Here is a 21,516-nt window from a genome sequence, read left to right as displayed (position 1 = left end):
GGCGTTACCCGCCTAATTAATTTTCCTTTGTCAGCCCTCAGTCAAATTTTGGGTTTCTAAATTGGCCCTCAGCCTTCAAAACTTTGAGAACCCATGAGCTAGACAAACTCTCGTTAACTGGAGAACTAGTTAGACGAACTCTCGTTAACTGGAGAACTTGTTTGACCTACTCACGTTAACTGGAGGACACATTAGACATACTCCCGTTAACTGGCTGTGGGTTAACTTACGTATCCTAGTGCATTGTTCCCTCTCGGCACCCCAGTGATGAAGTCTGAAACAAAGTTAGAATATCATATTAGAGCATAAAAGAGAGCGCTAACAGGGCAGCTAGCTCTCTGTAGCTCTAACAGGACAGCTAGCTCTTGATAAGGCTAACAGGACAGCTAGCTCCCAGGACAGCTAGCTCTTCATAGGGCTAACAGGACAGCCAGCTCTTCATATGTCTAACAGGACAGCTAGCTCTCTGTAGCGCCAACAGGTTAGCTAGCCTAGCTCTTCATAGGGATAATAGGACAGCTAGCTCTCTGTAGCGCTAACAAGTTAGCTAGCATAGCTCTTCATAGGGCTAACAGGACAGCATGTTTCTCGGGGCTGGCATCACGTCAGACGTGTGTGTCTTAAGAGGAGAAAGCTCTCAGCTCTGGATCAGGGTTCATGGCATCATCCGTGATTTGATCATCCATCTGACAGTATTAGTGCCTTGCTCTAGATGGGAATATAACCCTGAACCCTAGGGCTGTCTTACCCTCTCGTCCGTCTTTGTTGAAGTCTCCAACAGTCACAGAGTACCCTGCAGCCAGACAGACGGATAATAACAGGAGTAACACAAATCATAAGACCAGGATTAGTGTGTGTGTGTGTGTGTGTGTGTGTGTGTGTGTGTGTGTGTGTGTGTGTGTGTGTGTGTGTGTGTGTGTGTGTGTGTGTGTGTGTGTGCGTTACCTAGGTAACTGTCATCGTACTGGGCGCTGGCTGACTTGGTAGCCAGTGTGTTCGCATAGCCAGTCTTAAAGCTTTTCTGGTCAAAGCGAGTGAAGACCTCTGACACATCATCAGAGATCAGCTGACCTGAGCAGAGGAGACAAGGAGTGAGGAGAGAGGAGACATAGGAGGAGAGGAGATGACTCTGAAATACATTGTTTACAATGACAGTTGTTTTCCAAACTAACCACAACCACACCCATAGTACACACACCATAATGACACCCTCTAACACACACTCCCACAGACAGAGACAGAGACAGAGACCGAGACCGAGAGTAAAAAATTTAAGCATTGGACTTCCTTTCATCATTTCATCCTCACCCTGCCAGTAGAAGCTGCCTGGGCCTCCGACCACCACTCTTGTATTGTTCTGTGTGTGTGTGAGAGAGAGAGAGAGAGAGAGAGAGAGAGAGAGAGAGAGAGAGAGAGAGAGAGAGAGAGAGAGAGAGAGAGAGAGAGAGAGAGAGAGAGAGAGAGAGAGAGAGAGAGAGAGAGAGAGAGAGAGAGAGAGAGATTGTCATTAACTTAACACTTATGTTTAAGCGGCTCCATTCTGACTTTTAAACAGTATAAAGATCAAATCAATGTCCCACATCACTGCCTCTTTCAGTTCCAGTTGCTGGGTGTGCATACCTTGAGGAAGTCTGCACTGAAACCAGCCTGGCAGAACCCCTGGCCTTCAGGAGAGGCCTCGGCTGGACAGGAATACAGAAAACATCTCATGAAAACTATCGTAAACATACCTTAAAAATACCTACACATCTCTTAAATGTACCATACACATCTCTATAAACATACAATACGTATCTCTATAAACTACTCATCTCTATAAACATACAATACTTGAGTGAACGTGGAGACCCTTGAAGCGAGGGGGACTCATATCCTTTGTTTTTACAATTCTGTTAATCCTGTTCATCCAATTCTGGATCCTAGCTTTTGTAATTCTATTATATCATTGATGCTGTGACCCAGAACCCAGCTGACCCAGTACAGACCTGAACTTGAACCTGTATCGGCCTGTAGCCTCTGATCTCTACGGGGTCTAACAGGTGAGACCGGGTCTGGAGCCTCTTGTCACTATGGGGTCAAACTGGTGAGACCGGGCCTCTGGTCTCTAATCTCTACGGGGTCTAACAGGTGAGACTGGGAGGTCTAACATGTTAGACTAGGAGGTCTAACATGTTAGACTAGGAGGTCTAACAGGTGAGACTAGGAGGTCTAACAGGTGAGACTAGGAGGTCTGTGAGCTGAGGGTGAGGGTTAGGGACTGTTTCTCTCCGTCTACATTGAGACTGGGGTGAACCAGGCCGAATAGAAGAGTACAAATGGAATGCAAAGAATAGGATGAAGGTCTTATTGAGCCATCATAAAACACTGTTAACAGACAGACAGACAGATTGAGGACTGACTGGATCGGCAGGGAGAGTACTCCACCACTGCTTCTCCTTTCTTCAGGAAGCACGTTCCCACCGGCTCTCTCTCTGCATAGCTGTAGGTTGACCACTGGTACAGAGGAGCACAGGCCTGCACACACACACACACACACACACACACACACACACACACACACACACACACACACACACACACACACACACACACACACACACACACACACACACACACACACACACACACACATGCAGGCACACACACACGCATACATGATTGTTTTGAGTAGAAAACGATATGGTAATGCAAGATTTGATTATGATAAAAAGACATACGTCAGCATGTAACAGGGTCCTCCTTACAGTAAAGTACTGTAATAAGCAACACCACAACCTGTATATTCAATAATGATGATTAATGGAGCAGCCACACTAGCACGGTGGGGCCACAGGGTGGTTCATAGACCACCCTGTGTGGGATCATGCTGTTCCATTACGTCATTAAACATGAAGCACATGCTGTTAAACAATACTTAATACAATAATGAACAGGCTAAGCTAACAGTCCAAGGTCCAGGTGGTTGAACATGAGGTCTCACCAGGATGTGCTCCCCGTCCGAACGGACCGATGCTCCGAACCACTGCCTGGACTTAAACTCCATCTGTACTCCTTCAGCAGACTTCCTGTTGTCTGCTCACACACACACACACACACACACACACACACACACACACACACACACACACACACACACACACACACACACACACACACACACACACACACATTCATATTTCAATTGAGTGTGAAAAACATGAGGTACTTACGTTTTCAAATATGGATATAGCATATATACACAGGTATAGATATTTATATTAATGTATATTTTATATTTTTCAATATTAAAGGTATTTTTGAAATTTCCTACTGTGTTTATTGTCCACACGTTGAATATGTTTTTTACACATGGTAAATATATTTTCAACTTAAATATCATTTTCAAGTCATCTCTATTCATTGATAACATTTTTACAATAGTGGAAAAGAAATCCCTGTGGAAATTAGAGAAGTAATAAAGCAGTCATTAATCATGTATCTGACTCTGAATGGTGTATGCAAGCAGCACTACATAGAATCTCTACAGTATTTCAATAAATATTAAACACAGAAATTAATAAATAGGACTATGAAATAAATAAATGTCAATATTAACATACAACCCTGTATCACGTGATTTCGTGCTCATGCTCACGAAAATGTATCCATTGAAACGTGTCCAAGAGCATGATTGTTCCAACTTTTTTCTTGCTATACAGGAATACCAGTGCACCCTCTAGTTATGGATACAAAAAAATAACAATCTGAATTTGCAGATTTTGCATCTTACACCAGAATGTAGTATATCTACGTTGTCCCACAGCGGAAAACGTGGTAGTTTTACAATAACAACCTATACTTTTCAATAGGCCTGCGTTGGTGGTTGCTATGCCCCCCCCCCCCAGTTATCGTATTTATATATATATATATATATATATATATATATATATATATATATGCGCTTGTTTTTACAACCCATGTCCATTATTTCATTTTCTGTAACATGCACGCATATATCCTGTAACCATGCAATATGAACACAATATTCGGAACAACCCCCAAACATTTTGATTCTAGATTCCTGTGATAGGAGCGGGATGCTGGGAAGAGGAATATTAATCTACAGAATGTAAGCACAGTTCACGTTGCAAACAAGTTTATGAGTTTGATGTAAAGTGCAATTTGCACAAACCTAGATGAGGATTTATAACCTCAATAAAGCACTTCAGTCATTTACTTCAGTCTTTCTCATTATTTTCTTTCCCCCCTGCCTCTCTGCCCTCTCCTGTCAAGTCCGCCCGTGCAACGTAGTACAATTACTTAATTGGTAGACGCAACAGTAACGTAATCAACATGTGTGACCAATAGAAATCCAACAAGAAACGAAACAAGCCGTGGATGACTGCAACTGCTACTGACCTCAATCGCTGTGTGGATAATAGGGGTGTGACGATACACTCAGCTCACGAGACGAGACGAGACATGATATTTGGTTCACGAGAACGAGACGAGACGAGATTTTAAGAAAACTACAATGACAAAATATATGACTGGACCAACAGACTTTTATTTAACCGAGTTGCACATGCATTTTGAAATGTTTTATTATAACTCTTTACATGCCTGAAATTGAAACTAAAATTTATAAAAGTTGAAGTAAAATAAATTAAATTAAATAATTCTCTTTTTTTCAAGTGCAAACAATATTATGTGCAAAACCAAATCAAAGTTCTACTCCATCAATACAGAGTGCAAATAGTGCAAACAGAGTCTGACCAAGTATGTCACTGACAACTTGGTATTGTTATCAGTCACTCTACTGCCATTCATAATTTCCGCCGGGTACGCAAAATGCTGCCAAACAAATGATTTAAAAGTGGCGGGGGCATCTTCGACGGTATTACAGGTATTATCCGACGTCGTTCTGGCTGCCTATTAGGGCTTTGACTTCGAACTTCGTGATTCGAATATAATTTGAATATCAAAAAAATAAATCAAAATTCGAACGAATATTAGGCAGCCCTTAATATTCGAACCTGTTATGGGCAGGCCAAGAGGGAGAGACGTCGGAGAACCCATGCAGTCTATTCATAATATTGCAATGACCACAGAAGAGGCAGTGAATGAAGTATTGATTAGACAGCGATTTATTAGAAACATAATAAACCGTTGGAACACGCAAGACCGGTAACCATAGCAACGCCTGTAAACAAACCTCGCAAAGCCCAATTCAGGGCTGAATCCGAATACTCATACTTATAGTATGCATTTTGTAGTACGCCACAAATATAGCGCGTCCGAATGCTCAGTGTGCATTGTGTAGTACGGAAAACGTTTCCGAATGCGTACTACCGCCACTAGGGTTGGGCAATCGTCTACAAGCTTCCATCGTCCGATAGCGCCCCCTAGCGATCGCCGATAGTCGATACTATCGGGGGGTCATCTTTATAATAATTTTATAATATTAATTATTTATAATAATTTATCACTTTGAAAGAAATCGCGTTTTTATTTTTCGAATTTTTTCTTAAAAACAAATACGATGGTCTTCCCCTTGGACCAGCGTGAGCCATGAGCCTCCGCTGATTTAAGTTTCGATGCGTCGGCGCCGGCGGCGCTGTCATGACACACGCTGATGACACACAGCTCGTAGCTGTGTTCGAAATCGTTCCGTATCACGGATATAGTGCACTATATAGGGTGCTCGCTATTTTGTAGTGTTGTTCGAATTCTCACTGGTTAATTTCATGCCCTATATAGTGCACTTAAAATACCCAAAATGTGAGTGTACATATGATGTTCCCTACGTGTTACTCCCATATACCACAATGCAATGCAGTCGTGTTTTTCCGGAGGAGAAGAAGAACCTCAATAACCGCAAGCGGCGAAAACGACTACATTTAATGATGGAGTCTCCGGCTTTCGTTTAGAAATATCAACAATTTATTTGGGATTTAACAAGAAAATACATCAATACAACCTCCAGCTTTCCTCTAGAGTGCCCGGTTTGTTTACACAATCTGGGCGCATCTGTCTGCGTCACACAAATACCCGGCGCATTTACTGACGCAAATGACGTTTAGAAATGTTCAGCGTAGTGTCCGAATTCTCGTTTGTACGTTCCCTATGTAGTGCACTATATCATGAACACTATAGGGAATAGTGAGTGAGTGAATAGGGAACGATTTCGAACACAGCTCATGTACCACAGCTGTGACCCGGAAATGGTGCAGCGGGGTGTGATGTCATTTAGCCGTGCGAGCAGACCGGTAGGTTTCGAGCCCTTCCCCTCTCCTCTCGCAGCAGTGAGTGAACTACCACAGCGCTTTTAAAAAAAAAAAAATATATATATATATATATATATATATTATTAAAATATAATTATCGCCTTTTTATCGGCTACTTGAGACGATCGACGATGGAATCCATCTATCGTCGATAGTCGATAGAATCGACTATCGGCCCATCCCTAACCGCCACTGTATACAACGGTAGGTCACTACGTTACCAGACTACGAGTCCGGTAACGGACGAAGAAGAGATGGCTGACCCGACACTACCAACAGCGGCTTAGAAAGACGTCATAGAAAGCGGCGAAAAAAAATACATTAAAAAGAGTAAAAAAGTAAAGTAAGTAATTAAGTAAAAAGAGACATTTTTAATTTAATAGCAACGATGACAAGACGGAAAACAGGTAACTTATCAAGGTAATTTTGCCGGCATCTGAGGGGAGACACGTCATCTCCAAACATCCGGTGGAGTTACGGCGGTGTTCGGAAGAGTTCAGAGGCGTTCTACGCATAGCTGTAGACCGTTCTAGGCGTTCTACGCATAGCTGTAGACCGTACTACACTGTCAAGTGTAGTACGGTCAAGTAGTAGACACTGAACATAAATAGTATGTACTAAGTATTCGGATTCAGCCCAGGTATTACTGAAGGCATTTAATGGTCAAAATATCATTAATAAATATTCGAATATATTCGAATACTAATATTAATAAACAAACGAACTTCGAATATGATTTTTGGCCAAAAGTCAAAGCCCTACTGCCTATGGCTCTTTTCCTTCTCCTTCGTTAGGTTCTGGCAGGCAAGACGTAGCAAAGGCGCATTACTGCCCCTACAAGCCACAAATAGAAGTTTGGATAGTTCACAAATCTCACGAGACAGATTTTTAATGCGACGGGTAATATCGTCAAGTTTAATCTCGCGAGATCTCATGGCACGAGATCTCGTCACACCCCTAGTGGATAATATTAAAGCTGCAGAGCTAATAAAGTGACTTTGCAAACAACACCGCTACCAGCCATAGCAACCGGGGAAAGACGACTGTGTCGTTCGCGGACGAGTCGTTTGTTTCGAAAGAATCTTTTGGACAAGCCATTCATTTTGAACAAATCTTTTGAACGAGTCCTTTAAATGAGTCCTTTTGCTAAAAGGTGATTTTAGTGATTCTGTTCACCTAGAGAAGACAAAATGGCGGATGACAAGCCAGATCTAGAGAGCTTAAAGCGGAGGCGCTCAAACGCGCAACGAAACTTTGCAACACGAATAAACCGCCTTGATGTTAGTGCTGGTCGTTTACGTGAAGTTGAGTTGTCAGAAGAGGCGAGATTGAAGGATGATTATGACAAACTCCTCGATGTCGGTAATGAATATATCGACGCACAGAGCCAGACAGACCCTACAGGTGACGACAGTGAGTCGCGGGACTCCCTGGTGAAGAGAGATGCCAGTGAGCAAAGGTTCCTTGAAATTGAGGGCAAGATCATGGAAATGCTGTGGTCCAAGTATGCAGCGCCGGACATAGACGCTCTCGTACCACAGTTCAAGTCTGCCTTTGATCAGGCTGAGGCGCTCGGGAAAAGTAAAGTAGTGCCATAGACGCAGCAAGGGGTCTACAATGGTAAATTGGATAGGAAACTCCATGAACTCAGAGAGGCTGTGTACGCTTGGAGAGACTATCGGCCGCATGGAAAGGACAAATGGATGCTCCTTTTATCACTGAGAGAGGACAAGGAGCAACTGATGGATGAGTGGACCTGTCAACGTGAAAATTAGGTTATGAAGAGGAACAGTACAGAACAAAATGACGGTGGCAACGGTGACGGAGGTGAGGAGGAAGAGGATGAAGATGTGGCAGGTGATGATGCGGTCGGTGGGCATGTCGCAACAGCTGCAGATAACATCACTTTTACCCAACCAGTAACCCTTGCTAGTGCTACTCCACCTGTTGACACCCAGCCTGCTGTTGTCAATCCGCCCGTTGATGGGCAGGGAACTGAATATGTTACGAGCTCTCCTTCATTCATGTCCACTGAAAGAGCAAGCATCACTACCTGCGCTGCTCAAAGTGCTACTGTCACTAGTCGACCTCAGGGCAGGTTTGTGGCAGCTACCACACTTAGTACCCCCCAGCAGACATTACAGCCCACTCTGCAGTCGCGATGGTCTGATGGTGGACTTGGTGTCAGTTCCGCCCTACCTCCAACCCTTGCCAGCACGCCACAGCTGTTGAGTGTTCGTGCCTCTCCACCAGTCGATATCAGCATGGGGCAAGGTAGTAGCATGCCATATAGCGGCCCTGGTGCGTACGTCGGTGGGGATATCAGCTCCCAATGGGCCCGACCAAACATAAGGCTCACACCCATAAGCTTGCATAAGTTCTCCGGGGACAGGAGGGACTATTGGCGCTGGAAGGCTGAATGGGAGAGTATCCAGGCGCAAGCGGAGCCTACGGTGTCAAGGGAATGCAAGAAACTTCACTTGCTGGACAGTATAGGTGAGACTGTGAAAAGTGAACTCAGACTATCGCGTTACAGAGATGCAAACGATATATTTAGGGAATTAGAGAACCGTTATTGTGATAAAGCACAAACGGCAGAAGAGATCGTTTTGGAGCTATAATCACGACCTGCTGTAAAGAACCATTTACATTTACATTTACATTTAGGGCATTTAGCAGATGCTTTTATCAAAAGCGACTTACAATAAGTACATTTGTCATAAGAAGTGCATCAATACTTCTTATGACAACCACCAAATGCAACCACCAGAACCACCAGCCACGAGAGATGTTAGAATTGATCCTAGCAGTGGAGAGGGCAGCATTGTACCTCACAGACCTGGGGTGCGAAGACGCTATACAGAATCAGCTGGTGATTCGTTCTTTAGAGAGCAAACGCCTGTTAACAACGGCCTACCAAGAAACCGTTTCGACAGGCTATTGATGTTCCTGGAAGACCAAAAGTCGTTGCTCGTGAGGTTGGAACAGTTGCTTCCCAGCAAGCCATGGCCTGCTAATGCTCCAGAGAGACCAAGCTACCGGGAGAAACCAGGTGACAGGTGGAGAGAAAATAAGTCGTTCACTAAGACTACAGCAAGTGAAGTCAAAAGAGACTCCAAGCAGATACTATGTGCCCACACGAGAAAGTGTTCTGGCAAGAATCCGATAGAACAGAGTGGCTGGAAAGAACATCCAGTCCTCATGATGCTCTTACCTGTCACGGCAAAGAGAGGAGACGGCCTTGCAGCCTTGATTGATCTCGCTTCTGACACAAATTACATTACGCACCAAGCTGCTGAAAGACTCGGACTGACCGGTGAACCAATCTCCCTTGTCGTGTATGGTGTTGCACGATGAAGGTGAAGGTTGATACAAAAAGGTATCTCGTGACAATAAAGGTGTGGACCTCACGAGGAAATTTGAGCTTCCACGAGATGATCTGCTACGGGATGGAAGACATCGCCAAAATGGATCGAGTGCTGAGTTCGGAGCGGCTGGAGCAGTTTTTCCCTGAAGCTAAACCGGGAGAACTGGCCCGCCCAGGGAAGATCGATCTATTGATCAGTGCTCGAGAAGGCCGATTAGCTCCACAAAGACTGCAACGGGTCGGCGACCTGGTGTTGTGGGACGGTCCTCTAGGCAAGACAGTGAGTGGTGTGCATCCTAACCTCTTCGAAGAAGTGGAGGTGACCACATGGCAGTCGGAGTCGCACTTCACACACTCCATGAGGACAGTAGCAGTCAAAGTTGAAGAACACTTCGTGGGAAGGCCAGGAAGCCATTTGGAACAAGAGAGCAGTATGTAAGTTCGAACGACAGCAGCATGCAATAAAGAGATCCTTGAGTGGCTAAAATGGGACAGCATCGGTGCTGCCTGTGACCCTACCTGTGGAGGGTGTCGCTGTGGAAAGTGCCCACCAGGAGGAAAGGAGATGTCTCTGGCTGACGACAAAGAGCTGGAGATAATAAGGGCAGGTCTAACCTTCAGAGAGAGTGACATCCACAGCGACCAGCCACACTGGGATGCGAGGTACCCCTGGAAGGAAAACCCAGCCTCTCTTCCCAACAACCGAGAAGCTGTGGAAGCAACGTTCCTGAGGGCTGAGAAGCGGCTCATGAAAGACCCCGTGTGGAAAGAAGCTTACATGAGGCAAGTGCACAAGATGGTAGACAGGGGAGCTGCTGTTAAGCTCACTAAGGACGTGATGGACAGCTGGAATGGTGCCGTGTGGTGGGTGAGTCACCTAACTGCACCAAACCCCCACTCAGTGACTACAGCGGTGTGCCTCGTCTGGAATAGTAGCCAGGAGTTCAGAGGAGTGAGCATGAATGGCATTTTGCTCAAAGGCCCAGACGTCCTAAACCCTATCAGAGCAGTGCTCCTCAGATTCCGGGAAGGAGAACATGCAGCCATCGGAGACATCACCAAGATGTATAATTCGGTATGGCTGGAGGAATGAGAGGTCCATGGGTTCCTATGGAGAGACTCACCCTAAAATGAGATTGAGGATTTTGCTGTCGTGAGGGTGATCATGGGAGATAAACCAGCGGGGTGCATTGCGCAGATTGCCATGCGTGAGACCGCGAAGTTACCCCAGTTTTCTGATATGAAGGAGGAAAGAAGAGTCATCGAGGAAGACTCCTATGTCGATGACCTCCTTACGTCCCACAATGACCCACACGGTCTAGACAAGATCCTAAAGGGAGTGGAGAAGATACTGGAAGCAGGAGGTTTCTACCTCAAGCCCTGGGTCCGGTCTGGTCAGAGTGGGAGGCAGGACGGGACAGGGTCCAAGCCAGTGACTCTGGTGTTGCCCAACCAGCTATGGGAGGAAGATAATAAAGCCCTGGGGGTTGGTTACCTAGTGCAAGAGGACAAACTCTTTGTTATGGTCTCCATCAACATCTCCAGAAGGAAGAAGAAGATGAGAACTGAGATTGACCTCACTGAAGAAGAAGTGGAAGTAAAGACACCAAACCCACTGACTTGTCGTGTTATACTTAGCCAGATCGCCGGGTTGTATGACCCAATCGGTCTAGCAACACCTGTGAAACAGAAAGGAGTGATTATTGTGAGAAGAGCCTTCCAGGAAGCTGGCAAGCTTACCAAAGATACCTGGGATGAACCTCTGTCTGACGAGCTCAGAGGAAAAGCAATTGAACTGTTTAAGGAGTACGCTCGTCTGAGTAGCATCAAGTTCCACAGAAGCCTCACGCCCTCCGACTGGAGGGGTAAACCCTGGGGTATCAAGTTTTCGGTCACCCGGCTTGTAGAGTCAAAAGCCAAGTTAACCCCCCTCGACCAGAAAGGTGACGCAGTCAAGGCTGAGGTCTGCGGGGCTGTCTTTGCCTCACGTCTAAAGGGATACGTATCGAAGCATGGACGATTGGACGTGGAGAAGTGGTACCACTTCATTGACAGTCAGACGGTGCTGGGAGCCATCCAGAGAGAGAGCTACGGATTCCAGACATTCTTTGCGAACCGAGTCGGAGAGATTCAGAAGGCTGGGCCCGTAACTGACTGGTGGTGGATACCAGGCGAGGTCAACATCGCTGATCTAGTCACGAGGGGGTGCTCTCCTGAACTGCTGGGTGAGAACTCTGTGTGGCAGAAAGGTCCCAAGTTCCTGTCTAGTCCAGTGGAGGATTGGCCCATGAAGTCCGCTTCAGAAGTGGCAGCTGATGCTAGGAAGATGGTGAGCAAACTCCAGAGAAAGGCCTTTTCGGCAGTCCTCACCAGAGCTCAAGCCAAGAAGTTGTTAAACCCTGCAAGTCCTGTTGGTGAAGGTCCAATAGTCACAGATGGATTTAGCGGTGCTCCAGCATCCTCAGAAAATGGGATGAAATTGACCTCAATTGAGACCAAGGAAACGGAGACGCTGTTGGGAGCCACGCTCATAGACCAAGTGGATCCAAGAAGGTGCAGTTCTCTAACTAAGCTCTGTGGAGTAGTCGGTTATGTCCGCAGAGCTGTGAAGAAGTGGTTGGCCCGTGTAGGCAGGACCTCTAAGCCAGCAAAGTGGGAGGCAGTACTGACGGTAAAGGAACGCAAAGCTGCATTTCAAGACCTGTGCCTAGCCGCCCAGGAGGGAGTTAAGTTTCCTGTGACGACGCTAAACAGGCTCGTTGTCAGCAGGGATGAAGTCTCAGGACTCCTGAGATGCCATGGTAGAGTCCAGGCCATTACCCAGGGAGAGACCGGTGTGCCCCTGGTCCCCTACAATGCGTGGATCAGCACCCTTCTGAAGCTAACCACGAAGGTGTTGCTGGCACACTCCTCCGGGTGAGGTCTAAAGCATGGGTGGTGCTGGGGCCAAGGTTTGCCAGAAATGTCATTGACTCCTGTATGCACTGTCGAAAGGCCAAAGCGAGAATGTGCAAACAGGTGATGAGTGAGCTCCCCCTCAAACGAAGTGAACCAGCCGCACCCTTCGAATTTACAACATTGGACCTTTTCGGCCCCTATGTCGTTAAAGATACTATAAGACGAAGAACAAAGATAAAAGTCTGGGGTGTGGTGTTCAACTGTACGGCTTCGAGAGCAGTACATGCAGACATTGTGGAAGATCTGTCGACGGAAGGATTCCTGAAAGCATACCAGCGCTTCACAGCTCTCAGGGGTCACCCAAGAAAGCTCTGGTCAGATCAAGGGACCAACTTTGTGGGCGCCAGGCCAGTATTACAGGAGTTGTATGAGTTCCTAAGTAGCATCGACAAGGATCAAGTCCAGAAGAAGGCGGCAGCTGTAGGAACTGACTGGATGTGGGTGTTTCACCCGGCGGACTCTCCCCACCAAAATGGGGCAGCTGAGGCAGCTGTCCGTGTACTCAAGAGAGGGTTAAGCAGTGTTGGCGAGGAAGGTAACCTGACAGCGCTGGAGTTCCAGACCCTCCTGTACCTGGCTGCTAACCTGTCAAATGAGAGACCAATTGGTGCCAGAGCCCAGGTACAAGATGAGGCCGTCAAAGTCATCACTCCCAACTCTCTTCTGCTCGGTCGCGCAGGACCCAGTGGGGACTCCCGAGGCTTTGAGTATCCTACTTACCCCGTTGTGCGTCTGAGAGCAATCCAGATCGAGGTGGACAAGTTCTGGAAGAAGTGGAGCCAGCTGGCAGGTCCGGGCCTCTATATCCGTCAGAAGTGGCACGCACCTGCTAGAAACGTTGCAGCGGAAGACCTGGTGTGGTTGGCTGACCAGAACGCGCTGAGGGGCCAGTTCAGGCTGGGTCGGTCGTGGAGGTGTGTCCCGACGTGAAGGGAGTAGTACGAGAAGTTTTCAGTGGACAGCCCAAGAGAAGCCGAGGTGTGCAGGACTATCCCTCCACCATCCTCCACAGGGACATTAGGAGGTTGGTGGTTCTGCTTCCAGTGGAGGATCAAGACCCCCCCACTGCCATCCTCCCGGAGGCTGGTGGTGTGTTTCGGTGAAGGATCAAGACCCCCCCACTACCATCCTCCCGGAGGCTGGTGGTGTGTTTCGGTGAAGGATCAAGACCCCCCCACTAACATCCTCCCGGAGGCTGGTGGTGTGTTTCGGTGAAGGAGGTCATAATGTCATTAAGGACAATGTGTGTTGTTTATGGGCATTGAGACTACCTTGAACCTATGGTTATTCATGTTGCGACATAGTACGTTCATGGGGAGAACTTAGAAGTTTAGCTGTTTTGGTTATGGTGGCTTACTTGAATTCTAGAATCAGTAGGCCAAGTGGGAGGTGTAGAACTTCCCAGTAAGTGTTACTATTGCTTTATATATATATATTGGAAGTGATAGATGTTATGAATATGTTCTGGGGTATTTGAGGAAATATGTGTGAACATTTACCACCTTATTCCGAATGCAGGCATATTATATGTTATATTTTATATACTGTATGTTATAATTATACCAGGTTACAGGTTTGTTTATTATCATTCCTGGGGCCGTATTCACAAAGCATTTTATCTTACCGCTAGGAGTGCTCCTAACTCGCGCTAAAACATTTTACGTAGGAGTTTTTTCTTAAAAGTTATTCACAAAGCCGCTGAGACCTACTCTTACTAAGGATAAATCACAAAGAGTGAACTAAGAGTGACGCGCCGTTGCTATGGATTACATCAATTCTCGTGCACGAGTTTAGAAGCGGTCAGTTCGGTGATTGGTTGTTCAGACGAGCCCACTGAATCACCGAAAAACAAGGAAATAGCCTAGGCTAGAAATGAATTCCTGTAGTTATAGTGCAGTTAGCAGAATACACGCATGATGACAATTTTGTGCAGACCACGATAATGACGTTGTAGCCTGCACGTTCAAGAGAGAGAGAAAGCAAACAATAAAAATACGTAAAATCTAAAAGAAAATAAATGTTACGAACTACCCAAGTGTTGACTGATTTGTGCCAAGGTGTTTACCTAAAATGTGTTTTCAAAGTGATCCCTAAATGCCTGTCCACTCGGTTCCACACGGCCAAATTCCTTGTAATGTTGATCGCCATCATCATCATCATCATCATCATCGTCTGGCTGTGGAATGTTCCTCCGCTTGCAGAGGTTGTGTAGAATGGCACATACAGTGATTACTGTGCTTGCCCTCTCTGGGGTGAGGCGTATTTCGCCGTGGAGGACATGAAACCGACGTTTCATCTGCCCAATTCCTCTCTCCACAACATTTCGTGTATGTTTGTGTGCTCGCAAAGAGCCAATACGATGTGTTTTACGCATAGGACTAAGCGTAATATGCGTAATCACTTACATGTTACACTTTAACTGTGCTCCCGGTTGTGGATTGAGGTAGGGACGGGTGTCTAGAGCCACGTCTTGCATGGATAGTCACTGTCACCCAGCAAGTGACACCCAACTGGTACATCTCAAAAAGCTGCCTCAGACCGCTCACCATTAAAATGCGCGAATCATGGGTAGCTGAAGATCCAGGCCACTTTGCAACAAGATCCAGTAGGCTATGTTAAAATTTTGCATCAATTTGCATCAAAAACAACCTGCGTGTTGATGGAATGCACTTTCTTCCTATTGACGAACACGTCCTCGTCTTTTGATGGCGCAATTATTTTAATTTTTTATAAGTTATATATTTTTTTTTATAATTTATAATTTTTATAACATTTTATTTCGGGACTAATTGGATTATTCCTGTTAGTCGGGGATGTTATTGCATCGCGCATTAACTCCACAATAAGTTGAATACCCTAACATTTCGTCTCGCAGGCATTTTAAGATTCTTTGTGAATAGGTCTTACTGAGTTAGGAGTCCTCTTGAGGACATTTAAGCTCTCCTAGACTTAGGTGCTACTTTTAGTCTTAAAATACTTTGTGAATTGCTCTTAGTGAAAAAAGTTAGGAGTCCTAAATTTAAGAGTGACACGCCCATTATTTTTAGGAGTTACTCCTAAATTCGCCAGTTAGGACCTACTTTTAGCCCTAAAATCCTTTGTGAATACGGCCCCTGGTCTCCAGACTGTGTGTCTGTGTATGCGCAACTAGTCCCAGTGCGCAGGTGGCCACGCCTTTAGGTCGCATTTTATCAGTTGATGGTCAGGACTAGTACGCCTTGCCGGTGAGTGACTATAAACTAGCATTGCTAGTAATTCAAATCAAGAATTAATATCACGGGAATGTTTGTATAATTTCATTGGTTAATTCTGGGTTTTGTGTTTGTGTTTTCGTTGCAGGTTTACAACCTATCTATCTGTATAACTAACTAACCAACAACTAATTAGTTATTGTCAACTTGAGAGGCTAGCGTAGCTTGGTAGTCAGGCTACCTAGTGCGTGGATGCTTATTGTTTATGTGAATGCAATAAAAGTTCATAAAGTTACTTGAGTTGTATCCGCCGTACTTGTCCTGAAACCCTTCCAGTGGGGAGTTTATTGAGCTATAGCAGGTAGCTTAGTGAAAACTAGACAGGTAGGTTGCTAAGGAAGTTAGCAACTATGTTTTTGGGAAACTAACCCCAGATCTGCTTATTCTTTTAGCCTGTTCTTTTCAATTCTACTAGATATTTATTTAATTGCTCCCCTTATTGTGGCTTTAGCACTATCCCATAGGACAGACTGTGAAACATCCCTATTATCATTAATAATAAAGTACTTCTGTGTATATTCTTTAAGTTCCTTAGTTACAGCAGGGTCATTCAGTAAAGAGATATTTGCTCTCCAGTATTTTTTTATTTCTTCTATTCCTAAATTTAGGTGAAGGATTATAGATGCGTGGTCTGGTCGCTGATTGTTATTGAGTCTATCTTGCAATCCAGTAATTGATACATGCATTGTTTTAGGGACACAGAAAATATCGATACATGAATAGCCCCGTGGACATTTGAGAAAAAACCTGTCCCTGCCCTTTGGATTTCTGTTTCTCCAAAAGTCTACCAAACCCTGCTCTCCTAACTTGTTATGCAGTATTCTTGATTTGACTGTTTGCGTTCCATCGGCATTCTATCAATCTTTCCATCCATTACACTGTTACCGAGGTACCAAACGCCCCGCTCATGACGCATTCCTCTGTCTTCAGTTGAGCTTATTCTCTCCTCCATTTCCCCTTCAATAAGGGTTGTAAATCCTTCATATTTCTTCCACTCTCTCTAACCTCTGTTTAGTATCTTCGGAGGGCTCTTTGTGTTATTTCTCAGCGTACTGTGGCAGACGCCAGGGAGGAGCGAGGGGACTGGTAGGTCTGGCAACCTGCTGGCTCCACCCCCAAGCCATACATGGACTTCCTCCGATCAACGAGGCAGGCCTGAAGGCCATTAAGCTGAAGTGCTTGCTGTTAAAAGAAAGAGGAGGCTACCTCAAGCCGGAGCTAGGGCTAGCAAGCTACAGAGAGGACTACGGATTGGGGATTACCCTGTTTCACCCACCCTGGTGGTTTTGATTTACTAGACGAATAAACCATCCTGAGATGGACCTGCTCTCTGTGTTGTGTGGTGTTATCATTCAACTTGGTGGCGGGAAACCCCACACCGACTGGCACGCTACAGTACGTATCTAGCTACACAGCCACTGTTCCCTTTGAGTCACCGGAAGTCGCCCATTTAATATTGACTTGATGGAATTCCATACTGTAACAGCAGGAATAACAGAGCATGACAAGCAGGAAATCGATACTACTTATCCATAGACACACACACACAACCTTCCGCTACAAAACCCGCATTATCCTAGCCCTACATCACCAGACCAATTCCTACACCATATCATTTTGGAACCTCTCAGTTCCTCTGCCATGTTGAGGGCCTTATCAACGATGCAGACCAAAACCCATCTTGACTTAACTGGACCTACAACTAATCAGAAACGCAATTTGTGGCACATTAGCGGCAGCCATCTTGTTCCTTGAAATGCTCCTCTGTAGAGTCATCGTATCAAACCGACCCTATTAGATAATCGGTTGTGATTGGAGCAACCCGGGCCCGGCCTGCTGCCCATCTGTCTGAACTGGAGGGGCTACACATTTAGGGAGATTAATCATGAGCTATCACCACGTGGAAGGAAGTGGAAATGGTAGAATAGATTAACGGGTTTTCTAGAAGTAAATCTAGAAGTAACGCCACATGGCACCATTTTTACTGCAGGAGTTGGTTAGTCCCTTTATCTTTAACCCTTCTACCTAGATAGCTGTTCTGTTTGACCAATGTTAAAAGGAGTTATGAGTCAGAGACAAGGGCGTGAGTGTGCACACTAAGCTGGGCTGTAGTGTCTGACAAAATGACCACAGAATACCAACACAGAACCACAACATTACAGACAATGAGACAGACTCTGTCTCCACCGTACACACACACAAGGAGCAGAGCAGCAGGGGGGAGAGAGCAGCAGGGGTGAGAAGAGAGGAGCAGGGGTGAGGGAGGAGTAGGGGTGAGAGAGGAGAGGAGCAGCGGTGAGAGAGGAGAGAGAGGAGAGGAGCAGGGGTGAAAGTGGAGCAGGAGTGAGAGAGGACAGGAGTACAAGTGAACAGGAGGAAGATGCGGTCTGTTGGAATGTGCTCTTACATGTTGAGCTCCAGGCCATGGTTTTGTGTGCATCAGGAAGAAAAAAGCAGCGTGTTCATCATTATTACGGAGCACTAATGTCAAGCGGAACGTTACTAAACAACTACACCTTGTATATGATGAATACAGTTGAGTGCAGTAGTAATGGGTAGCCTTTGTGTTGGTGTGTGAGTATTTTCAGAGAGGAAGCAGATATTAGAGATGTCAGAGATATCAGCGGCATGACACACACACACACACACACACACACACACACACACACACACACACACACACACACACACACACACACACACACACACACACACACACACACACACACACACACACACACACACACACACACAGTACTAATAGTGTTAACATTATACTAGCATAGCTAGCACTAGCTTGTGGCTAAATGTGGTTTGAAGAGCTCTACAGGCTACATGCTTATTATTTGGACAGGCCCATATGTTCCTGAGCCTTCCCTCTCACAGCATGATAAAAAAAACTGTTGGTTCACTTCAGCAGCATTTTGAACACGCCACAGAGTTCTGCCCAAACAAGGTAAATAGAAGAATGAGCCCTGCAAGACCCCTCTCTCTCTCTCTCTCTCTCTCTCTCTCTCTCTCTCTCTCTCTCTCTCTCTCTCTCTCTCTCTCTCTCTCTCTCTCTCTCTCTCTCTCTCTCTCTCTCTCTCTCTCTCTCTCTCTCTCTCTCTCTCTCTCTCTCTCCTATGTTAAGAGGCAGCTGTGTGGTGCCTGCTGTGCTTTTCCATCACAGACAGGGGGAGCAGAAGCTTACAATAATTAGCAACTCTTGTGAAAGACAGTTTATTTCACATTGAGCATACAACCTCACATTCCATGCTGTGTTGGAACATGTAGGCTGGCTGAACGCCTGCCTCCTCTCTTCCTGTTTGTCCAAAGCCATGCGGTTAGTTAGTCAGACTCAATCGAGGGTCTACTAATAACATGGGTTTGTCATATCCATGTTTGCATTGGGCTTCACAGGCCAAGAGGATTCACACCCCTTCACTCTAGGAACAAATTACCCTTCTTCCAGGGAAGTACAAGATCCGTAATAAGATAATAAATAACAGAAGTACTTGCTCTATGCTGTCTGGTCTTTAGTTCATATAATCAGTGACCTACTATTTGTATGTATTACAGTCCAGTATGGTTGGTGTAGCATTGATAGCTAGCTACAGTACGTGGTCAATGTAGGTGTAGCTTTGGGTTTAGGTTGGGATGGTATAGAGATGTAGCTGACGGTGGTACATGATTAATGCAGGATGGGGGTGGGGATGTAGCCTTAGGGTTGTAGCTGTAGGTTGAGGTGCTTAAGGTGGTGTAGCTGTATGTGGTGTAGTGTACGTGTAGCTGTGGCCAATGTTTTGTTGCTATGGGTGGACCCGGTGTGTAGGTGAACTACAGGTGGGGGTGATTAAAGCAGTAGGGTGGTGTGGTACGTAAGGTTGGGGTGTTTAATGCAGTAGGGTGGTGTGGTGCTTCAGCTTGGGATGTTAAGGGTGGTGTTGTAGGTCAGGTGGGGGTGTTTAGGTGGGTGTTGTAGGTCAGGTGGGGGTGTTTAGGGTGGTATGGTACATCAGGTGGGGGTGTTTAGGGTGGTGTGATGCTTCAGGGGAGGTCGTTAGGGCGGTGTGATGCTTCAGGTGTGGGTGTTTAGGGTGGTGTGGTACCTGTGCTGTCGAAGTGGAGCTGCTCACAGGCTGCAGAGCTCCAGGGACAGCTGTACACCGCCCCTCGCTCCACCACAGCACTGTCCTCCGTGGTGTTAGCCCTTGGAGCCCCTACCAACACGTCTGACCTGGGGAGAGGGTTCAAAGGTTAACCAATGACCTGAGAGGTCTCCTGGTTAACCTCTGACCTGAGGGGTCACCTGGTAACACTCTGACCTGGGGGGCACCTGGTAACACTGACCCGAGAGGTTACCTGGTAACACTCTGACCTGAGGGGTTACCTGGTTACACTCTGACCTGAGGGGTCACCTGGTTAATGTACCCTCAGGGTCTCTCTTTCCCTCCTCAGGGTCTCTCCTGCAATAATACATACAGGCTATAATACATATGCTAAACAGGCTATAATACATATAATATACAGGCTATAATACACATACTAAACAGGCTATGATACTAAACAGGCTATAATACATTAACTATACAGGCTATTATACACTATAAAACATATACTAAATAGGCTATAATACACTATAAAACATTTACTATACAGGCTATAATATATTATAATACATCTAAACAGGCTATAACAGTGGTTCTCAAAAAAAACATGATCTCATGGTAAATGTATTTCCATTCAAACTAGTATTTTGATAGTATTGTTTTATATACAGGCTATAATACATCTACTATACAGGCTATAATACATCTACTATACAAGCTATAATTATTTTATTATACAGGCTATAATACATTTACTAAACACTAGAATGGATGATTACTAGGTCGTAGTTATAGTTCGTCGTTATAGTTGTAACCTCCATCAAAGTAAATATAACGGGATGAAACATCTAACATGAGACAACCTCTGACATTATATTCAAGATGAGATATAGCTGTATTATCTAACATGAGACATAACATCTCACATGAGACATAACATCTCACATGAGACATGACATCTACCATGAGACATAATCTCCTTCATGAGACATAACATCTAACATGAGACATAACCTCTAGAGAGCAGACCACTCTCCGCAGGGTCTGAGTCTAAGGCGTGTTGCGGATTAGAGAAGGACAAGCTAAGAACCGGTTACGGGCCAGCTAAGGTCTAGTTAAGGACTAGCTCTTACTTCTGGTTGTTGGCGGTCTTGAAGAAGTCCACCGAGAAGCCGAAGTAGCTCCCCTCTGGTCCAGAGAACACGGCGGGGTTTTCCACGTCCAGATTAAAGGAGAAACAGAACTGAAGCATCCCAGACGTGAGGACAACCGCCAACCAGAGCCGAGCCATGTCTTCTGCACTGAGGAGGGGACCTGGTCCGGTCCTGGTGCTGGTCCTGGTACTGGTCCGGTCAGGTCCTGGTCCAGTCGGGTCTAGGGGGGTGATCAGAAGTTTGGCAGTGTATTTTGCTCTTATTTGGTTCCACTACCAACGCTCAGCTGTAGCGATGTCAGTGTAACCGGGTCAACAAGCCTTCACATTGGCTTCCTTTAAGTTGGTCAAGTCTTCCTGTTCTCTGCAGACCGACCGGAACTCAGGGAGCGGCTCATTTCTTGCCCGTGGCCGAGCCCCGGATGTCCAA

At 45.7% G+C, this 21,516-nt stretch overlaps 1 protein-coding gene across 2 annotated transcripts in view; it reads right to left on the bottom strand.

Annotated features, from left to right (window-relative positions):
• Positions 1-21,516, bottom strand: part of itgav (integrin, alpha V) — a 73,496-nt gene extending 51,980 nt beyond the window's left edge. Inside the window, exons 1-9 of one of the 2 annotated variants that reach the window (XM_060076025.1) lie at positions 21,067-21,516; positions 19,934-20,061; positions 2,981-3,072; positions 2,400-2,514; positions 1,621-1,682; positions 1,309-1,357; positions 946-1,071; positions 749-793; positions 231-274 (exon numbers count right to left, since the gene is read on the bottom strand). In XM_060076025.1, coding sequence (XP_059932008.1) covers positions 231-274; positions 749-793; positions 946-1,071; positions 1,309-1,357; positions 1,621-1,682; positions 2,400-2,514; positions 2,981-3,072; positions 19,934-20,061; positions 21,067-21,224 — 819 coding nt within the window. In that variant the 5' untranslated portion in view covers positions 21,225-21,516. The remainder of the gene's footprint in view (positions 1-230; positions 275-748; positions 794-945; positions 1,072-1,308; positions 1,358-1,620; positions 1,683-2,399; positions 2,515-2,980; positions 3,073-19,933; positions 20,062-21,066) is intronic. The other variant, XM_060076024.1, reaches the window with a different exon arrangement.

Source organism: Gadus macrocephalus, chromosome 16 (assembly GCF_031168955.1).
Source record: "Gadus macrocephalus chromosome 16, ASM3116895v1".
Taxonomy (NCBI): domain Eukaryota; kingdom Metazoa; phylum Chordata; class Actinopteri; order Gadiformes; family Gadidae; genus Gadus; species Gadus macrocephalus.
This window is presented reverse-complemented; position numbering and strand designations above follow the sequence as displayed.